The sequence below is a fragment of the Erythrolamprus reginae genome, chromosome 2, assembly GCF_031021105.1.
Source record: "Erythrolamprus reginae isolate rEryReg1 chromosome 2, rEryReg1.hap1, whole genome shotgun sequence".
Taxonomy (NCBI): Eukaryota; Metazoa; Chordata; class Lepidosauria; order Squamata; family Dipsadidae; genus Erythrolamprus; species Erythrolamprus reginae.
In genome coordinates this window covers 235,771,251-235,791,492 of record NC_091951.1, presented here as the reverse complement: position 1 = coordinate 235,791,492, position 20,242 = coordinate 235,771,251, and the positions used below count along the sequence as shown (strand labels likewise).

At 39.2% G+C, this 20,242-nt stretch overlaps 1 protein-coding gene across 1 annotated transcript in view; it reads left to right on the top strand.

Annotated features, from left to right (window-relative positions):
- The window catches only part of ZCCHC7 (zinc finger CCHC-type containing 7), a 166,918-nt gene that overhangs the window by 135,427 nt on the left and 11,249 nt on the right, over positions 1-20,242 (top strand). Inside the window, exon 7 of the mRNA XM_070742265.1 lies at positions 19,470-19,565. Within this exon, the coding sequence (XP_070598366.1) occupies positions 19,470-19,565 (96 nt within the window). The remainder of the gene's footprint in view (positions 1-19,469; positions 19,566-20,242) is intronic.

The following is a 20,242-nucleotide window of genomic DNA, read 5'->3' as shown; positions in this document are numbered from 1 at the left end:
GTAGGAAACAGCCAATACTACTACTCTACTCTACTCTATTTTCTGTGAGGAACAAGATGTTGGACTAGATAAGCATTTGGCTAGATTCAGGAAAACAATTAGATTATCAGGTGGTTTTCATTATTTGTTAAATTTATTTGCCACCTATCAGGGCATGGGGCTACTCTTAAGTGGCTTACAATATTAAAAAGAAGAAAATCAAGGAGTGAAATAATAAAACAATTGTCATAGATGGTCACAGCTGGATGGATGGAGAGGTAGCATCATTACAACCTTACTAGAGATTGAACTGGCCATATAAAGTGAGTCACCATGGGTCACTATTTTCCTGTCCATATGAGATAGAATACATTCGCCACTTATTGAATGAATCTTGTGCTTGCTTTATATTTGTGAAATTCCAATTTGTTCCTAACAAAGCAAGTGGAATATTTCTATTTATTTTAGTATTCAAAAGGTATTGAAGTCTTCCAGGACCAAAAGTCGGGCTTTGTGTTGGGTGAGACTATGGTGGCAATTTTTAAAATATGATATTTATTTTATGTAGTATTATGAAATAGTAATGGAACGTTCCATTCTTCTACTTGAACCTGCTGATACAACCAAGAAAGAAAACCCTTCCCATATTCTGCTGCATATCTTGATGTGATTAAAGACAAGGTGGGTAAAATTATAGGCCCGCTTAATGTGGGGTTACAAACAAGACGTGTTTATCAAAGAATTATTCATTATAGAATTGCTGAGTAGATTGGCAAATGGAATATCCACCATATTTCCTTTGTGGATTAGATCTGCTTTGATTGTTACCTCTATTGAACAGTACAGCCTACGTGTAACGTAACATGCATTGGGTGACTTTAATTATGTCATGGGAGGGATATTTTTAAGAATAAAACACAGAAATATTAAAAAAAGAATTTTAATTTTTTGCACCTGTTACTTTCTTGTGGTGTATTCATTCGTTTCCCCCTCCCCAACTGTGAACAAACATGTTAACACACAGTTCCCTTTTATTTAAAAAAATGCAAATGCTTTTCATATTATAGGTTATTTTTGTCATTTCCTGCATAGTAAAAATATGGCTAAGTGCAGGATGTCAAAAACTGGAAATATACTTGAGATTTGCCTAACTGATCAGTGCATTATAACCATATATTTTTATCATGCTCATCTGTCACTTTTCACGGCATTATAAAAACATGTGTGCAGCTAATTTATAAGTGTGTCTGCATAAATGCTAATATGTTAGGAAGATTCTAAAATATAATTATAATTACAGTTGAACTTGTGCTCCTATATGAAGGATGTTTGTTTCCTTCATAAGTCTGTCTTTCTTTTCTCTCATCCATATTTCCAATCAACATCAAAGCTCATGGTCCATCTTTTTCCATCCTCTTAGTTAAAAGGGGTTCTTTGTGAACCAGGCCATTTGTCCATCATTGTTTGAGGTCCAAACATTGGCAAAATACTTTGTCACTGATCCAGAGTGTTGTGAATGGCAGCTCTACACTGACAATTGCAAGTGGCGCCTAGAAATATTCCTGAGAGGATTATTTAACCTTTCAATTTAGGGGGCACAAAGCCCGGCTGATTAATGAACTTTCTGATGGATGCTGATAAGCGGATCTGTTTCTTTATTTCCGCTAAAAGTGATTTTTTCCTTCTTCCCCATATTACTATAATCTTGAACATAAAATGTAGCAAATAGATTAAAAAAAACAGCACTGGAGTTTATCTGGTTGGCAAACTGGCGGAGCTAAATTAAAATTGGTAATGAAAGCAGCGGCTGAGCCCCATGTATGCGGGGTTTTTTAAATGTGATATTTTGAAGAGACTTCCTCTCCTCTTTCCTTGGTAGTGACTCTGCTTTTGGTACACAGTCTGGACTGGGTTTCTGTTATCCACCCACCCCCCCACCCCCCAAAAAATGAGTTGTGTTATCTGGATGACTGCAGACACATATGCATCCCCCTTTCTCACTGCATGGGCAGACAAGGTCGATAGCATTACAAGGTATTTGTGGCAGTGCTTGTTTCAGTTTTCAGAACTGCCAGTTTCCAGCCAGATTTGAATTACAAAAGAAGAAGCTGGCATGAAAATTGAAAGGGTTTATCGGCTAGTCTGAAGCCTCATAGCACATTGCTTATTTATGCAGTCCATTTGCTCTAGGAATGTTTTTTTTTTTAAAGAGGGGGAAATACATTTTTTAATAAGGTCATAAAGACCCCGATATGTTTAAGATGGCAAAATAAAATATAGATAGGTACCTGTATCTTTCCAGGAAACGATTTCACTTAATGTTGCACATTAATTTAGAAGGGCATTTATGTTGCTGTCATAAAGGTGAATGTTTAGTTTGGGTATACAGGTCATCTCTATGGATTAAGGCGGATACCTCAGCTACTTGACTTAACATTTAAAATAGAAAAAAGTTCACAGCTCCATAAGAAATGATTGAAATTTTAATACCCCGCCTTGTTTAAATAATTCTTTCATTCCATGTGAAATAACAACATTGAATGGGTGGCATGCCCTTTAAGGAAAAATAAAGCTCTGTTTTGTTTTATTTTGAAGATATAAGATTAGCAATATAGAAGTGTTTGCAGACAGGTAGTAGGTAGGTAGGTATGTAGGTGGGTAGGTGGGAGGGTGGGTGAGTGGGTGAATGGATGGATGATAGTGTTCTGGTGCCTGATTTATAAATACAAATTACCTAATATTTCACTGTAAGAATTTATTATGAATTTGAAGACTTATGAGAACTAATATTTGTACGATATGAGTTAGAATTTTTTCCCCATTTATTTTATTTCCAAATTTTATGTTTGGTATTCCAGTTTTGAAACTGTGCCAAATCAAAATTTACCACAGTAACAAATTGGGTTAAACCATAGAAATAGATTTAATTCTGACATTTGGATATATATATCTCCAAATATAAAATATTTTGCTCTGTAATCTATTCTGCTGAGAATCACAATTAAATAGAATTATTACCATGGTCCATCTTCTGATCAAAGTTAACAATATGAATATAATTTGCATTATATTTCAGTATTCCAGTATTAAAATAATATTGTATGTATTAAATTAGTTTACCCACCAGCATTTTAAATATTCTTGTCTGAAATTAAGATAGTTAAATCTCACATTTCTTCAACAGGTGTTTATTAAATTTCCATAAGCATTTTTACATATGTATGCTCTGATGATGCTATCACTTGATTTTTACTTTAAAAAAAAAAATCAACATCAGAGGAATCATTCTGCTCTATTATGTATATACACATGTTTTTTTAATCTGCCCAACAAAAGAATTCTTTAATAGAAAGAAAATATCTAGAGTGCATGACATGTTTAGCAACATACTCACAAACTGCATATATAATTGTTGTTGAGAAAAGAGTTTTTATAGGGTTAAAAACTATAGAGATGAGAATTAGGGGGGAAAAGATGAAAAAGTAAGAAACAGTAAAAGAAAGGGGGGGAAAGTACCTTAAAAAATGAATTCCGCTCTTCCTTAACAACAGTTATAAACATAATTATTACCATTTCCACTTTCAAAATTATGTAACGTGGTTCCCTTCTTCCCATAAAAAATATGGTATTTTTAATTAGTAAATCCTTGCATTATCAATTCAGTGTTATCCATTTTCAGCAAAAAGCCTATAAAAGGTTTCCAAGATTTTATAAAAATGATTATTTCCCCAATCAGACAAGTGTAGTTTGGCCATACAATCAAGGTCTGTCATCTTCACAATCCATTTCTTCATGGTTGATATTTCTATATTTTTTCAATCTTTGTGCCAGTCTTTTAATGCTTTCTCATGAGGGTATGTAATATTATTTAATTAATTCATTTAAAGGAACTAGATATAAACAAAGTCCATAAAAGTACAACTTGTCTGTTTAAAAACTTTTATAATATAACAATTAATTTACTTTTTGCTATAAGCTAATGATTAAATTTTTGTAGTTTTCTCTTTTCCTTCTGTTAGTCATACTGTGGGTCATAGGAACATTCACCAGATGTAATGTTTACACCCCAATTACGCTGATAAACCACTTGATTTTTTTCAGTGAAAACATGCTGAATATTGCAAACAATCGTCCGGGTGGAGAGTTTGGGGGGAGGCGGGAAATGTTTATTTCTTCCTGGGGTGGATGTAACAGAAAATAATTGAGAAACACTGCTTTAATCTAACCTCATAAATACTTTTAGTACTTCAAAAGATCCTTTTGAGTGCCATTCAACCTCCAAAGCACCCATATCATTAATCACTTTATCTCTTGTATCTGCCATTTTCTTAGTAAAATATAGGAATAATTTACTTTTGCTCTTTCCTTTACAGTATGAAATGATGCCATTGTATTGTCATTAAAGAGATTATTTACCAGCACTATTATAAACTACAGTACTGCCAACCAATCCTGCTAGGCCACCTATATTGCTGGGCAGTTGAGTTGACTTTTATACTTTGGGTGGCTCTCCTGAGAGTGCATTTTGTGGGTGAATATTGTTTGCTCATACTCTTAGAAGAACCCTCCTAATGGAAAGAAACAGTAAAGTAGGATTGGGGGGCAGGTGTCCAGGGTGAAAGAGATCTTTACAATAAAAAAAGAAATTTCAAACAGGTGGTGATGTAAACTCAATTTTTCAAAACAAAACAGATAACAATCATTTCATTCTTCCCCAGTTCATTGATTAAATATGCCTATAACATGCTTATGTTTATCTCTTTCAGAGCTTTCATATTAAAATAGCTAATCCTGTGTTCTGGTATGAGCCTATTTGGATCTTAGTTGAGTGTAGGATAAAGACTGTATTGGAGCAGATGATTAATTATTTTTGCATAAGATCTTAATATTTCTACTGGTTTTATATTATGGATTTATTTCCTTGTCCAGAAAATGTATTGGGCCATGCATTAGTTTAGTTTAGTTTTATTGGATTTATATGCCGCCCCTCTCCGAAAACTTGGGGCGGCTAACAACAATCATGAACAATATACAATAAAATCCAATACTAAAAGCAAATTAAATATATATCTATCTAGCTATCATTTAAGATGAATATCTATTTCAGTATTTTCTATTTTTAAAATAGAATGTTTGTTTGTTTGTTTGTTTGTTTGTTTGTTTATTGATTGATTGATTGATTGATTGATTGATTTGATTTGATCTGATTTGATTCGTATGCCGCCCTTCTCCGTAGACTCGGGCGGCTCACAACAGCAATAAAACAATTCACGACAAAACTAATAATTTAAAAGCATTTTAAAAAACCCATTATTAAGCAAACATACATACAAACATACCATACATAAACTGTATAGGCCCGGGGGAGATATCTCAATTCCCCCATGCCTGGTGGCAAAGGTGGGCTTTAAGGAGTTTACGAAAGGCAAGGAGGGTGGGGGCAGTTCTAATATACTTAAAAGATAATAAAAGCAGATCTGCAAACAGCTAGAAACAAATAAAGGTATACCTAGAAACCAGCATAGGTTTGTTAAAAAACAGATAATTTCAAACCAATCTTATTTCGTTCTCTGACAAAGTGACTAAATTAGTAGACCGGCGAAATGCTGTGGAAATAGCATGCTTAGATTCCAATAAGGCATTCAACAAAGTAGACCATAACCTACTTCTTGCTAAGCTAGAAAAATGTGGCATAGACAGCACCATCACTAGATGGATTTGTAACTGGCTGACAAACCATACTCAGCATGTAGTCCTTAATGATACTACATTCATGAGGAGAGAAGTAAACAACTGGGTACCAAAAGGTTCCCTCTTGGGCCAAGTACTCTTCAATATCTTCATAAATTACTTAGATGAGGGAATAGAAGGGGAATTCATCAGTTTTGCAGATGACACTAAACTGGCAGGAATAGCCAACAGCCAAGAAGACAAATTCAGGATTTAAAAAAAAATCCTTGTGAGACTTGAATAATGGGCCCTATGCAACATAATGAAATTTAATGTGGAAAAAAGTAAGGTTTTCACCTAAGCAAAACCAAAGTTACACATTAAGTGAAACTTGGCTCAAAAACAATAACTGAGAGGGACCTTGGAGTCCTACTGGATGATCACTTAAACATGAGCAGTGTGTGGCAGCAGCCAAAAAAAGTTAATACAAACCTTGATGACTAGACTCTCAATCCTGGGCCTAGAAAGTTTAGAACTAAGACGCCTTAGACAAGATCTAAGTATTGCCCACAAGATCATATGCTGGAACGTCCTGCCTGTCGGCGACAGCTTCAACCACAACAACACAAGAGCACACAACAGATTTAAACTTAATATTAACTGCTCCAAACTTGACTGTAAAAATATGACTTCAGTAACCGAGTTGTCAAAGCGTGGAACTCATTACCGGACTCCATAGTGTCATCCCCAAACCCCCAACACTTTACCCTTAGATTATCTACGGTTGACCTATCCAGATTCCTAAGAGGTCAGTAAGGGGTGAGTACAAGTGCACTAGAGTGCCTTCCGTCCCCTGTCCTATTGCTCTCCTATATCTCTTATACCTTTCTTCTATTCCTATATCTCTTCTTCTATTCTTTCATTGATATGTTCTATTACTATACCTTCTTTTCTATTATTTCTTAGATATATTTTACTATGAGTATCTCCTCTATAACCTTCATCATGTATTTTACTATGTGTATAAAGATATATATACCCACTAAAACCCTCATTGTGTATTTAAATAAATAAATAAACAAACAAACAAACAAACAGGGGCATGGAATCAAAATCATATGAAGTATTAATACAACTTTATAAAACCTTAGTAAGATCAAACCTGGAATACTGCATCCAGTTTTCGTTAGCACACTACAAAAAAAGATGTTGAGACTTTGGGAAAAGTGCACAAAAGACCAACTAAGACAATTGAAGGCCTGAAGACTAAAACATATGAAGAATGGTTGCAGGATGTGGGTTTGGCTAGTCTAGAGAAAAGAAAGACCAGGGATGACATGATACCAGTATTCCAGTACTTAAGGGGCTGCTACAAAAAGAGGGGGACAATGCAAAAAAAAAAAAAAAAGAGGGGGCAGTACAAGGAACAATGGATGGAAACTAATCAAGGAGAGATGCAACCTGGAATTAAGAAGGAACTTCCTAACCGTCAGAACAGTTAACCAGTAGAACAGCTTGCTATCAGAAGTTATGGGTGCTACTGGAGGTTTTTAAGAAGAGACCAGACAGCCACTTAACTGAAATTATATAGAGTCTCCTGCTTGAGGAGGGAGCTGGACTAGAAGACCTCTTAAGATCCCTTCCTTCAATTCAATTCAATTCCATTTTGTTATTTTTAGGAATATCCCTGAGAAAGATATTCAACATCACTACTGCAGTCTTTTGACCAATCCAGAAATAAGAACAGTCACGCAAAAATAGCAGTGAGCAGCATAAAGCTCTGCACCTACTTAGTTTATCACTAAATCAGTTCCTGAAGATTTATTTGGCAAAGATTACAAGCTTTAGCACAAAATGTGGCAATATTGGGTGTAAGAGCTGAGTCAATATCTGTCAAATATAAATCATATTTTCGTTTGAAATAGACTGATGTTAGTACATAGTGCAAATTCTATGATGGTGTGATCTGTACAATGCAACATGAGTCGGTTTCGATATCTTTTGTACCTTTAGGGAAAATCTTATCTCCCACAGGATTATTACAGCATATACTCTCTAAGACGGCTGATGGCATAATAGGAGGCAAGCCAACTTAAAAGTTATGTGTTGCTTCATTGTGTTTAGATGGGGAAGGATAAGGAATTTGACCAGTAGGATAGAAATAAAACAAGAACAAGAACCACCACCTCCAGGTTAGATGTTATCTGATAATGTTGCCAAGTCCATTTGACACTCATAAGCTAAATGTTTAATCATTACTTTGGCTTTTGCAAACCCTAATGATAATAAAGTTTCAGGGGAAATCAAATGAAACCAATTAGAGTTATATATAACTGTGCCAAGTAGATCAGGGTGAGCAACTATGGCCCCTTTGCGGCCTGTTGACTTCAACTGCCAGGATTCTGGGAGTTTAAGTCTACAGGTTACATCTACAGGTTATAAAGGAACCATAGATGCCCACTCCTGAAATAGACTGAAATTAGCAATCAGACTAAGAACTGCTAAACCTAGTAGAATACCTGAAATGTAGCCTGTGTTTAAACCTAAAGGGTAAGAGCTAAAGTGTGACAGTCTGGGATGTCCTCAGGTGATGGGTGGATCATCCTGATACCTTGTTTTAACTCCTTTAAAACATATGATTTATTTATTTTATTTATTTATTAGATTTGTATGCCACCCCTCTCCGAAGACTCGGGGCGGCTAACAACAATATAAAAAGACAATGTAAACAAATCTAATATTAAAAATAATCTAAAATCCCCAATTTAAAGAACCAGTCATACATACAAACATACCATGTATAAATTCTATAAGCCTAGGGGGAAGGGGGGGGATTTCAATTCCCCCATGCCTGACGACAGAGGTGGGTTTTAAGGATCTTGCGAAAGGCAACGAGGGTGGGGGCAACTCTGATATCTGGGGGGAGCTGGTTCCAGAGGGTCGGGGCCACCACAGAGAAGGCTCTTCTCCTGGGTCCCGCTAAACGACATTGTTTAGTTGACGGGACCCGGAGAAGGCCAACTCTGTGGGACCTAACCGGTCACTGGGATTCATGCGGCAGAAGGCGGTCCCAGAGATATTCTGGTCCGATGCCATGAAGGGCTTTATAGGTCATAACCAACACTTTGAATTGTGACCAGAAATTGATCGGCAACCAATGCAGACTGCGGAGTGTTGGTGCAACATGGGCATACCTTGGGAAGCCCATGATTGCTCTCGCAGCTGCATTCTGCACGATCTGAAGTTTCCGAACACTTTTCAAAGGTAGCCCCACGTAGAGAGCGTTACAGTAGTCGAACCTCAAGGTGATGAGGGCATGAGTGACTGTGAGCAGTGAGTCCCGGTCCAGATAGGGCCGCAACTGGTGCACCAGGCGAACCTGGGCAAACGCCCCCCTCACCACAGCTGAAAGATATTTCTTTAATGTGAGCTGTGGATCGAGGAGGACGCCCAAGTTGCGGACCCTCTGAGGGGGTCAATAATTTCCCCCCCCCCCAGGGTTATGGATGGACAGATGGAAATGTCCTTGGGAGGCAGAACCCACAGCCACTCCGTCTTATCCGGGTTGAGTTTGAGTCTGTTGACACCCGTCCAGACCCCAACAGCCTCCAGGCACTGGCACATCACTTCCACTGCTTCGTTGACTGATGCAAGGGAAGCTACTTCAGAATATTCCTTGTTGATGTATCTTTCCTTTTCCGTGTATTGTTTAAATACTCATAACGGATTTTCCTGGTTGGGTAATTTCTTCAAGTGTTCTTCTCTAGAGAAGTTAAAAATAAAACATCTAGCCCTGGAATAGAGAAAATTAATCATGTTTGGTTCCAGGTGTCTTGAGTTTCCACCACTGCTCTTGTGTTTTCCAAGATAATTCTTTAGTACAATGGTTCTCAACTTTTTTTAAAATCAAGAACTCCCTTTAAATATGTTTTGTGGCCATGGACCATGGACCACCAGGACTTAACTCAATATCATAACATTTTCCCGTGATAGCAATAGCATTCAAACTTATATACCACTTCATAATGCTTTTGCAGCCCTCTGATTAAGATAAAATAAAATGTAAGATAAAATACAGGAAATAGTATAAGGGCAGACTAGATGGACCATGAGGTCTTTTTCTGCCATCAGTCTTCTATGTTTCTATGATTTACAGAATCAGCATATTGGCCCCAACAATCCGGGTCCTCCTTTTACCCACCTCGGGAGGATGGAAGGGTGAGTCAACCTTGAGCCGGGGGTGAAGTAGCCTGCAGTACTGCACTCTAACCACTGCACCACCCAGGGGTCCACAGACTACAGGTTGAGAGCCACTGCTTTAATACATTAAGATGATTGTCAGTTCTTGTTGCTCAGGACAAAAAACCTCTAACATATGTGGCTGTTTTTCCCCAGAATGCAACTAAAGGAGAACAGTCAAGGTTATAGTTTTGAATAGCTTATCTTTAGATTGGACAATCTAATACAATATTGACTTCATATTTTGCATCTCAGCTGAATTACAAAATACATGGACTTTTCCAAGCAAAACAGTAAGTAATGCTAGTACTCTGTAACAGAAATTAGCCACTTTTTTAGGAGAAGGAAGAGAATACCTCCGAGACTGTCTTCTGCCGCACAAATCCCAGCGGCCGATAAGGTCCCACAGAGTTGGCTTTCTCCAGGTCCCGTCGACTAAACAATATCGTCTGGCAGGCCCCAGGGGAAGAGCCTTCTCTGTGGTGGCCCCGGCCCTCTGGAATCAACCCCCCCAGAGATCAGAACTGCCCCCACCCTCCTTGTCGTTTGTAAATTGCTTAAGACCCACCTATATCGCCAGGCATGGGAGAATTGAGACATCTCCTTCAGGCTTATATAGTTTTATGTATGGTATGCTTGTGTTGTATGTTTTTTAAATAATGGGTTTTTAGATATTTTCTTTTAAATATTACATTTGTTCATTGTACACTGTTTTATTATTGTTGTGAGCCGCTCTGAGTCTGAGGAGAGGGGCGGCATACAAATCTAAAAAATAAATAAAATAAATAAATAAATAAAATAAAAATACCATCATATAATAGTTAACTCTTGTAAGCTTGCAAGAGTTTGGCTATGTTTAATTTTCTTATTCAGTTTGGCGTTTCTGTAGGTACAGCCAACTAGCTGTGGCCAATTCGCCACAGCTGTTGTAGCCCACCAGCGGCCAATGGAGCTGGCAGCAGATTCAGGCAGTGAGGATATTAGGGAGGAACATGGGCCAATCCTGGAGTCTGGGGGAGGCTCTGAGGTGTGTTCTGCAGTCAGAGGCAGGATGCAGTCTGACAGTTATCAGTTGCTTTTGGAGTCAGACATCAGTGAGACAGACGAACAGCTGGAGCCTGTTCCCAGTGTGGGAAGGGAATCGCTGAGGAACAAGGGTCGACTTGGGAGTAAGTCCACAGTTGGATGATGAATGGCCCCTCCCAAAAGAAATAAAAGAGAAGCAAAGGCGGAGGGAAGTTTGCAGGAGACAATTAGTTCATTTCTGCATTCTTGCCAATTAATGTGGTGTCTGAAAGGTATCAGCCTGGCTATTCTTCAAGCCTGATAAAGATTGGTAATTGTGAACTATCTTGACAGACTGTAGGAGAGGAAAGAATTTTCTGGAGACAAATTCACTGTCCATTAATTAAAAGAGGTTTTATCTGGGCAAGGAGTCTGCTTCCTGGTTTGGGGAAAGCCTAGGTCAGAACAAAAAGCAACTCACTGCAGCAAAGTCACCATGGCCAACTCCCTGCGGGACAATGTAACAATTCAATTTAATAATTTTAAATAAATACAAAAATATTTTGATTGTTGTCATCCACATTCATTCTATCCTCATTTTGCATTCTTCCATTAATGAATCTGTGCCACCATTGCTTTGATATTAGTGAAACTTTTGTCCTGCAGCAAGTTGGCTCTAATGAGTTGGCCATGGCGAATTGTCATAAACCCCAAGAACAGCCTCCTCCCTCTGCTCACGGGTCTTCCTAGTGCAGTGATGGTGAACCTTTTTTTCCCTGGATGCCAAAAGAGCGTGCGCCCATGCTATCGCACTTGCGCGAGTGCCCACACCCATAATTCAATGCCTGGGGAGGGCGAAAAACACTTCCCCCATCCCCTCCCAGAGGCTCTCTGGAGGCCAGAAAAGTCCTGTTTCTCAACTTCTGGTGGGCCCATTAGGCTCATGTTTTGCCCTCCCTGGAGCCGGGGAAGGGTAAAAATGCCCTCCCCCATCCCCCAGAGGCTCTTTGGAAGCCAAAAATGCCCTCCCAGAGCCTCTACGCAAGCAAAAATCAGCTGGTCGGCACACACACGCAAGTTGGAGTTAAACTAGGGCAACGCCTCGCATGGCAGCAGATATGGCTCCGTATGCCACCTGTAGCACCTCGCCATCACTGTCCTAGTGTTTTTCCACACATGCAATTTTTTAAATTGACACATGTTGATCCGTTGCTGGTGGGTTGAGAAGGAATGCTTACAGTCTCCTGGAGATTGGCAACATGGCATACCAAAGTTTGCACAAGGATCTATGATAAAACATTAGGAGGGGGGGGGGGTTGACTGTTCTTAATACTTTTTGAAGAGCTGAAGATAGCACAGTGAGTAGAACTGCATTTATACCTGCATGGTGGCATAAGTTTTGGAGTGAATTTTAGGTTTTTGTATTTTAAAAAGTATATGGCTATCTTGTGATATTTGCAATATATATTGCAGGGCAGTAAGTTAGGAGTTTTTGGAAGCCACAAACAGTGGGGATACTAAAAACTTCACAAAGCAAACTCATTGATCCTTGTGTTGTGTGTGTTGTGCAGTGCAGTGTAGGATAGTTTTTAAAAAGCAATCAAAACTGTGTTCTTTCAATGAATACTGTAGGAGTACATGGAATTCCAGCACTGCTGAACCAAAGTATATGTTTATGGATCTAGTTAAAAGAAATGTGTAATGGGAATATCTAAATAACATTTAGGATTCCAGAGTGAAAGCAGAATGCAAATAAGATAAATACAACCACACATTGATTTCTTTCAACTGAAATTTGAAAAACAGAAAAAGAAATTGTCCATTTTGCACCGTACTATAATTCCCCCTCCTGTTTTGTCCACATATGTAGTTGTAAGATAGTGGGGGGGGAGGTGAGAAACCCCGGGAATAAATAATATCTTTTAATTAGTGAAATTTAGGTCAGATACATATCTCCAGAAGTAATGAGCTTCATAAAAAGAAGGCCTTATTGGATCAAAGTCAGTTTAAGATAAGGGCATCTCAAGGTCACCCAGGGAGCTGCCCAGCAGGGCTATTTGCATAAAAAATTACTGTTAGAAATAGGCCAGCAAGGCAGCCCTGGCATTTTGATCTCTTGGCCTTTGTCATGGAGATTCCTTGCAGAGAAGGGAGGAAGGCCAGTGTCCCAGATAATGATTAACTGTTTTAATGGCATTCATTCATTCATTCACTCATTCTGCACTAACTACTCATGCAGAAAAAAGGGTTATGTAAAATGACATTAGAAGAAAATCATTTGTAATCGTTGCATCGGGGCTGCACTTTGAGGAGACATTAGGAGTAAATCCGTGGCGTGGTAGGCTTATGCTTTATCTTCTGATATTTACTGAGTTTACTGGTGCATGAAAAGCTTTCAGGAAGAATAGCAGATGGGATGGACCTTTTATAGGTAATGCTATCTACTGGGTTATTACTTCTATATATTGATAGTGAAGTAATCTTCAAAATATCACTCTACAAAATATAGATTATTTAAATGTTTTAATCCCCCAAAAATCCCATAGCATAACTGCCGCTATCATTTTCTCCCTACTGGGTCGGAAACCTTAAATGCTTTTTAAAACCTGAAATAATTAGAATATAGTGAGCTTGACAACATATTATGAGGTTCTTTTTGCTCTTTAGATTTTTGGACAGCTGTAGGGAGGTAATGCATAGTTAAACTGAATGGTAAGTATTCAATTTAAATCTGATTTTTTCAATTTCATAAGGAAAAGGAAGTGTTGGACAGACAATTTTTGAGGTCATAAAGATACACATCCTTCTTGCAGCCCAAAGCTCCTTGAGGATTTTTACAAATTGAAATAGAAAAAAGCTATTTTTCATAATGTTCTCATAATATCTTCTTGTTCTCGTGTATTCTGCACTATTGGGTGCCAAACTAATATTTGGTGCAAGTAATTTTCACCAATCGTTATCAGTTAATTATTTCATTTCATTCATTTTATTGGATTTGTATGCCGCCCCTCTCCGTAGACTCGGGGCGGCTAACAACAGTAATAAAAACAACGTGCGACAATCCAATACTAAAAAACTAAAAACCCTTATTTTAAAAACCAATCATACATACAAACGTACCATACATAAATTGTGGAAGCCGAGGGGGAAAGAATATCTTAATTCCCCCATGCCTGACGACACAGGTGGGTTTTAAGAAGCTTGCGAAAGGCAAGAAGGGTGGGAGCTATTCTAATCTCTGGGGGGAGTTGGTTCCAGAGGGCCGGGGCCGCCACAGAGAAGGCTCTTCCCCTGGGCCCCGCCAAACGACATTGTTTAGTTGACGGGACCCGGAGAAGGCCAACTCTGTGGGACCTAATTGGTTGCTGGGATTCGTGCGGCAGAAGGCGGTCCCGGAGATAACCTGGTCCGATGCCATGAAGGGCTTTATAGGTCATAACCAACACTTTGAATTGTGACCGAAAACTGATCGGCAACCAATGCAGACTGCGGAGTGTTGGTGTGACATGGGCATATTTGGGAAAGCCCATGATTGCTCTCGCAGCTGCATTCTGCACGATCTGAAGTTTCCGAACACTTTTCAAAGGTAGCCCCATGTAGAGAGCGTTACAGTAGTCGAGCCTCAAGGTGATGAGGGCATGTGTGACTGTGAGCAGTGACTCCCGATCCAAATAGGGCCGCAACTGGTGCACCAGGCGAACCTGGGCAAACGCCCCCCTCGCCACAGCTGAAAGATGTTTCTCTAATGTGAGCTGTGGATCGAGGAGGACGCCCAAGTTGCGGACCCTCTCTGAGGGGGTTAATAATCCCCCCCCCAGGGTAATGGATGGACAGATGGAATTGTCCTTGGGAGGCAAAACCCACAGCCACTCCGTCTTATCAGGGTTGAGTTTGAGTCTGTTGACACCCATCCAGGCCCCAACAGCCTCCAGGCACCGGCACATCACTTCCACTGCTTCACTGACTTATAAATAAGCAATTCTGGGAAATATAGTGATTATTATATTCAGAAATACAAAGATTCACCAAATCTTAACATTAATTGTTAAGGAATGGATATTAAATGATAGGTTTTTAATTGTATGATTGAGATCATTTTAGGATGTAATAATACCTGGATATAGTCCTTAGGTATAATTTTTAAAAAGTGGCATTAATCTGTTTACTATAATGTTCAATTTCACCATCCATTCATTTCAAGGACCGGGTAAAACCATTAGGATAAACCAGCAAATTCTGTTCCTCCTTGAGATGTATAAAATACTGTAGTGATTTAATTTTTTCTTTTGTTTTAAGCCGTGTTAGCTAAACCCACGTTTTCTTTCTTCTGTTGCTGTTGTGCAGTGAACGTGTTTTAATAAAGATGTTTTTAAAAAAGGCTTTTTATACCACAAAATGCAACCTATTTCTAGATAGTGCTCTTCTCCTTGCCTGTCAGGCTTCCCAAATTGTTAGAAGTGGTCTTCCTTGCCACGTTTGAAGGAGATAAAGGCAAGAATTTATCTGTGCCTTGAATCTAAATTGAGATACTTGGAGCAGGAGTTCTCAAACTTGGCAGTCCCTTGACCCCCCCCCCCTTAAAATAATTTAATACCTGTGACAACAAGCCCTTCATGGCACCGGACCAGATTATCTCAGGGACCGCCTTCTGCTGCACGAATCCCAGCGACCAGTTAGGTCCCACAGAGTGGATCTTCTCTGGGTCCCGTCAACTAAACAATGTCGCTTGGCAGGACCCAGGGGAAGAGCCTTCTCTGTGGTGGCCCCGGCCCTCTGGAACCAACTCCCCCCAGAGATTAGAATTGCCCCCACCCTCCTTGCCTTTCGTAAGCTACCTAAAACCCACCTCTGCCATCAGGCATGGGGGAATTGAGATCCTCTTTCCCCCTAGGCCTTTACAATTCTATGCATGGTATGTATGTATGTATGTCTGGTTTTTATATTAATGGGTTTTTAATCGTTTTTAGTATTAGATTACTATTGTACACTGTTTTATTGTTGCTGTTAGCCGCTCCGAGTCTCCGGAGAGGGGCGGCATACAAATCCAATAAATAAATAAATAAATAACTCCCATTAATTCAGGGAGTGCTCGACTTACAACAATTTGTTTCGCAACCATTCAGATTTCCAGTAGCACTAGGGGGGGTGGGGGAAGTAACTTACATCCAATCTTTGCACTTACAACCATCACAGGATCTCTATGCTCCGGCAATCAACATTTGAGTACTTGGCAACCAGCCATGTGATTTACAAAGATTGCCTGTCCTGGTGCTCTTTGCAACTTTTCCAGCGTGCTTCCTACAAGCAGAGTCAACATGGGAAGCCTTAAAATTCATTTAGCAAGTGCAGTGATTCACTTAACTCTGGCAAAGAAGGTGATAAAAGTGGATGCGGGTCACTTCACATCTGTCTTGTCTATCAACAGAGATTCTAGTCCCAAATATGATTGTACATAAAACATGCAAACAGAGAAACTACTATGCATACAATAATGGAATGTTTAAACTTTATAAAGAGAAATATTTTCATTAGAATTAAACCATTAAAAAATAATCAAATTTACAACCATTTCTCCATGAGTTTTCAATTTTGTGTAATTGATGAAATCTGGATATTGTTTTTGTTTTAAATTCTCATTCCACGTATATTTTGAATTGATATTTTCTCTCTATTGAAGAACCTTTAGAAAATCCTGACCAATGGAAAGCCCCCGCAAGATGAAAGCAAATGTTGACAGCAATTGAGCCTTAGATGTCCATGCAATGAGGCTTGTACACCCTAAGCCAGAGCCTTGTAATATCGTAGTTTGGGCTTGTGGCAATTTATAAAATGAGAATTTATTTATTTATTTGTTTGTTTATTTATTGATTGATTGATTTAGTCCAATACATAATACACATTGAAGAGAATAGATACGTAATAATATAAATAAAGAAAAGAATAGAAGAAAAGATATAAAGGTATAGGTGGACACATTTGAAAGGAAGAAAAGATAAATGAGATAAGGAGAGACAATTGGACAGGGGACGGAAGGCACACTGGTGCACTTATGCACGCCCCTTACTGACCTCTAAGGAACCTGGAGAGGTCAATCGTGGATAGTCTAAGGGAAAAATGTTGGGGGTTAGGGGTTGACACTACTGAGTCAGGTAATGAGTTCCACGCTTCGACAACTCGGTTGCTAAAGTCATATATTTTACACTCAAGTTTGGAGCGGTTAATATTAAGTTTGAATTTGTTGCGTGCTCTTGTGTTGTTGCGATTGAAGCTGAAGTAGTCATTGACAGGTAGAACGTTGTAGCATATGATCTTGTGGGCAATACTTAGATCGTGTTTTAGGCGACGTAGTTCTAAGCTTTCTAGACCTAGGATTGATAGTCTGCTTTCGTAGGGTATTCTGTTTCAAGTGGAAGAGTGAAGGGCTCTTCTGGTGAAATATCTTTGGACATTTTCAAGGGTGTTGGTTGATATCCGAGATGTGTCCGAGAATCGAAGAGGAATAAATGTTTACACTCAAATGTTAGGCTATGGTTCTGTATGTTTTTTAGATTGTTTTTATCCCATCTTTATTTTTCTTATAAGTAACTCAAAACAGCAAAATATCTGATATTCCTTCCTCAGCCTATTTTACAGTGAAGTTGCAGGATAGGCCAGGAATGGGTGTTGACTTTGTCCTGCCTAGAGACTGAGTCATGAATTTTATAGCCACGCCTCCTTGCCTCTGGCACAGTCATCCTGCAAGCTCCACTGAGAAAATGTGTTCAGATAGGGCCAATGCTGCTTTTCCCCACAACATAGCCTTGTGAAGTAAGAGAAAGAGACTGGCTAAAATCACCCAGCTGTCAACCCAAACTAGCTCTCTTATTTTTCTCATATTTTGCTATATTTCTGTGTGTGTGTGTGTGTATGTATGTATACCGATATAGAGAGATATAGATATAAGAGCTGTGGTGGTGCAGTGATTAGAATGAAGTATTGCAGGTTAATTCTGCCGATACTAGCCGTTCGATCCTCACTGGTTCAAGATTGACTCAGCCAATCTATCCTTCCGAAGTCAGTAAAATGAAGACCCAGATTGTAGGATTGCAATATACAGTGGTACCTCTACCTAACAATGCCTCTACTTAAGAACTTTTCTAGATAAGAACCGGATGTTCAAGATTTTTTTGCCTCTTCTTAAGAACCATTTTCTACTTAAGAACCCGAACCCAGAAAAATTTCCCAGGAAATTTAAGAGTGGCACGAAGGCCCGTCCAGTTTCCTGCCATTCCCCCTTTAATCCTGGCCATCTCAGGCTTTTCTGGGCTGCCAGAGGAGCCTTTTGGTGGCACTTAAGGAGGTTTTGGCAGTCCAGAGAGAATGAAGCATTTTCCTTTCTCTGGGCACTTGAAGAGGGAATAAACCTCTGCCAGCGCCCAGAGAAAAGAAACGCTCCCTTTGCTCTAGGCAGCCCGGAACGAACTGAGCATTTTCCTTTCTCTGGGTGCTTGGAGAGGGAATAAACCACTTCGCTGTGGTGACTCCCTCATGCTGCCTCCCATACACCTGGTGCAAGGTTGCCTCCCAGAGCGTCTGGGTGCGGAAAGGCAAAGGGGGTGCTTCGCCCCAGCCAGATCAACTCAGCTTCAGCCAAACAGAGGAGTCACCACAGTGAAGGAAAGGCGTCAGCTACAAAGCGAGTGAGCAAGAGGAGAGGGGAGCTCTTCAAATGGGAAGGAAGAGGAAGCAGGTAGCAGCAGCAGCAACAGCCACCCCTTTCAGTCAAAGGAGCGGGAGGTTCCCCCCCTCGCCCGCCTGGGTTTCTCTCTCTGGCGCAGTGATGGGAGGCAGCCTCTCACTGGGTGCATTGGAGGCGCGTGCTCCTCCTCGCTGCCTCAGAGTCCCTCTTTTTTTTTAAGCCTTAAAGTTTTGGATTTTTTTGATTCCCCTCACCTCACCTTCTTCTTTCGGCAGCGACTGTCCTCCTCTTCTTCCTCCACTTCCTCCCACCCAAATTCCAAGCTTTTATTTCTTTCCTAATGGATTTGCACGCATGATTTGCTTTTACATTGATTCCTATGGAGAAAATTGCTTCTACTTACAAATTTTTCTACTTAAAAACCTGGTCACGGAATGAATTAAGTTCTTACTTAGAGGTACCACTGTACTGACATTGTAAACCACTTAGAGAGGGCTGGAAAACACTGTGAAGTGATATATACCAATAGTAAGGCTAAAGTGCTATTGTTATTGCTAGATATATATAGGTCTACATATGTATCTTAAAACAACATTTAAGCTTGGACACATTCTGTCACTAAGTTGATTTGTACTCCTATGATAGTCATATTGGATATCACGTTAGAGTTTATATATGATCTATCTTTGGATCCATACACATATTTTATCCCACATTCCTCCCAGTAATTCTACTTTCACTTTTAAGTTAATGTACAATATAACTGCAATACACTTTTTCCATTTAGTAACAGATGTAATTCCATTGCTATTGATTGGATGGTGAAATTATGTTTTAATTTAGTTCATTTTAATTAGAATTTTACTAAGTTTCATTTTTGCCAATTTTTTTCTTTCAGACTAGACCAGGACCACTCAAGACGGCTGACTCTTATTCTGTGCAACCTGCTTCAGCATACTGTTACAACTGTGGAGATAGAGGGCACTATGGATTTGTAAGTCTCTTAATGTTATGAAGAAACAATAAAAGTATTTGCTGGGTTACTTTGCTTTCTGATAAGGTCCCTATTTGTTTCTCAACTACTATATCATACCACATAAGAGCCGGGGTGGCGCAGCAGGTAGAGTGCTGTACTGCAGGCCACTGAAGCTGACTTGTAGATCTGAAGGTCAGCAGTTCAAATCTCATCACCGGCTCAAGGTTGACTCAGCCTTCCATCCTTCCGAGGTGGGTAAAATGAGGACCCGGATTGTGGGGGCAATAGCCTAGCTCTGTTTAAAAAGTGCTAACATGTTGTAAGCCGCCCTGAGTCTAAGGAGAAGGGTGGCATAAAAATTGAATAAATAAATGAATGAATGAATAAATATTTACTAAAAAATTCTGCAAATGATCTAGAAAAAACTAAATTTATGTATTCCTAATCATCCTCCCTGCAATATAAGCCCAAACATATAAATTTGGATATAGGGTTGAAGTACACAGTTTTAAATAACTGTTATAAGAAAATAACTGAATCAATACTATTGGGATTCAAAAATCAGTGTTATTAAAGTGTTCATGCAGTTTAAAACCAAAACATAGAAGATTGCACTTTATACCTCACAAAGACATTGACTATAACAGCTCTAAATAAATAACTTTATCATAACAAATATTGGTAGGCCATTAAAT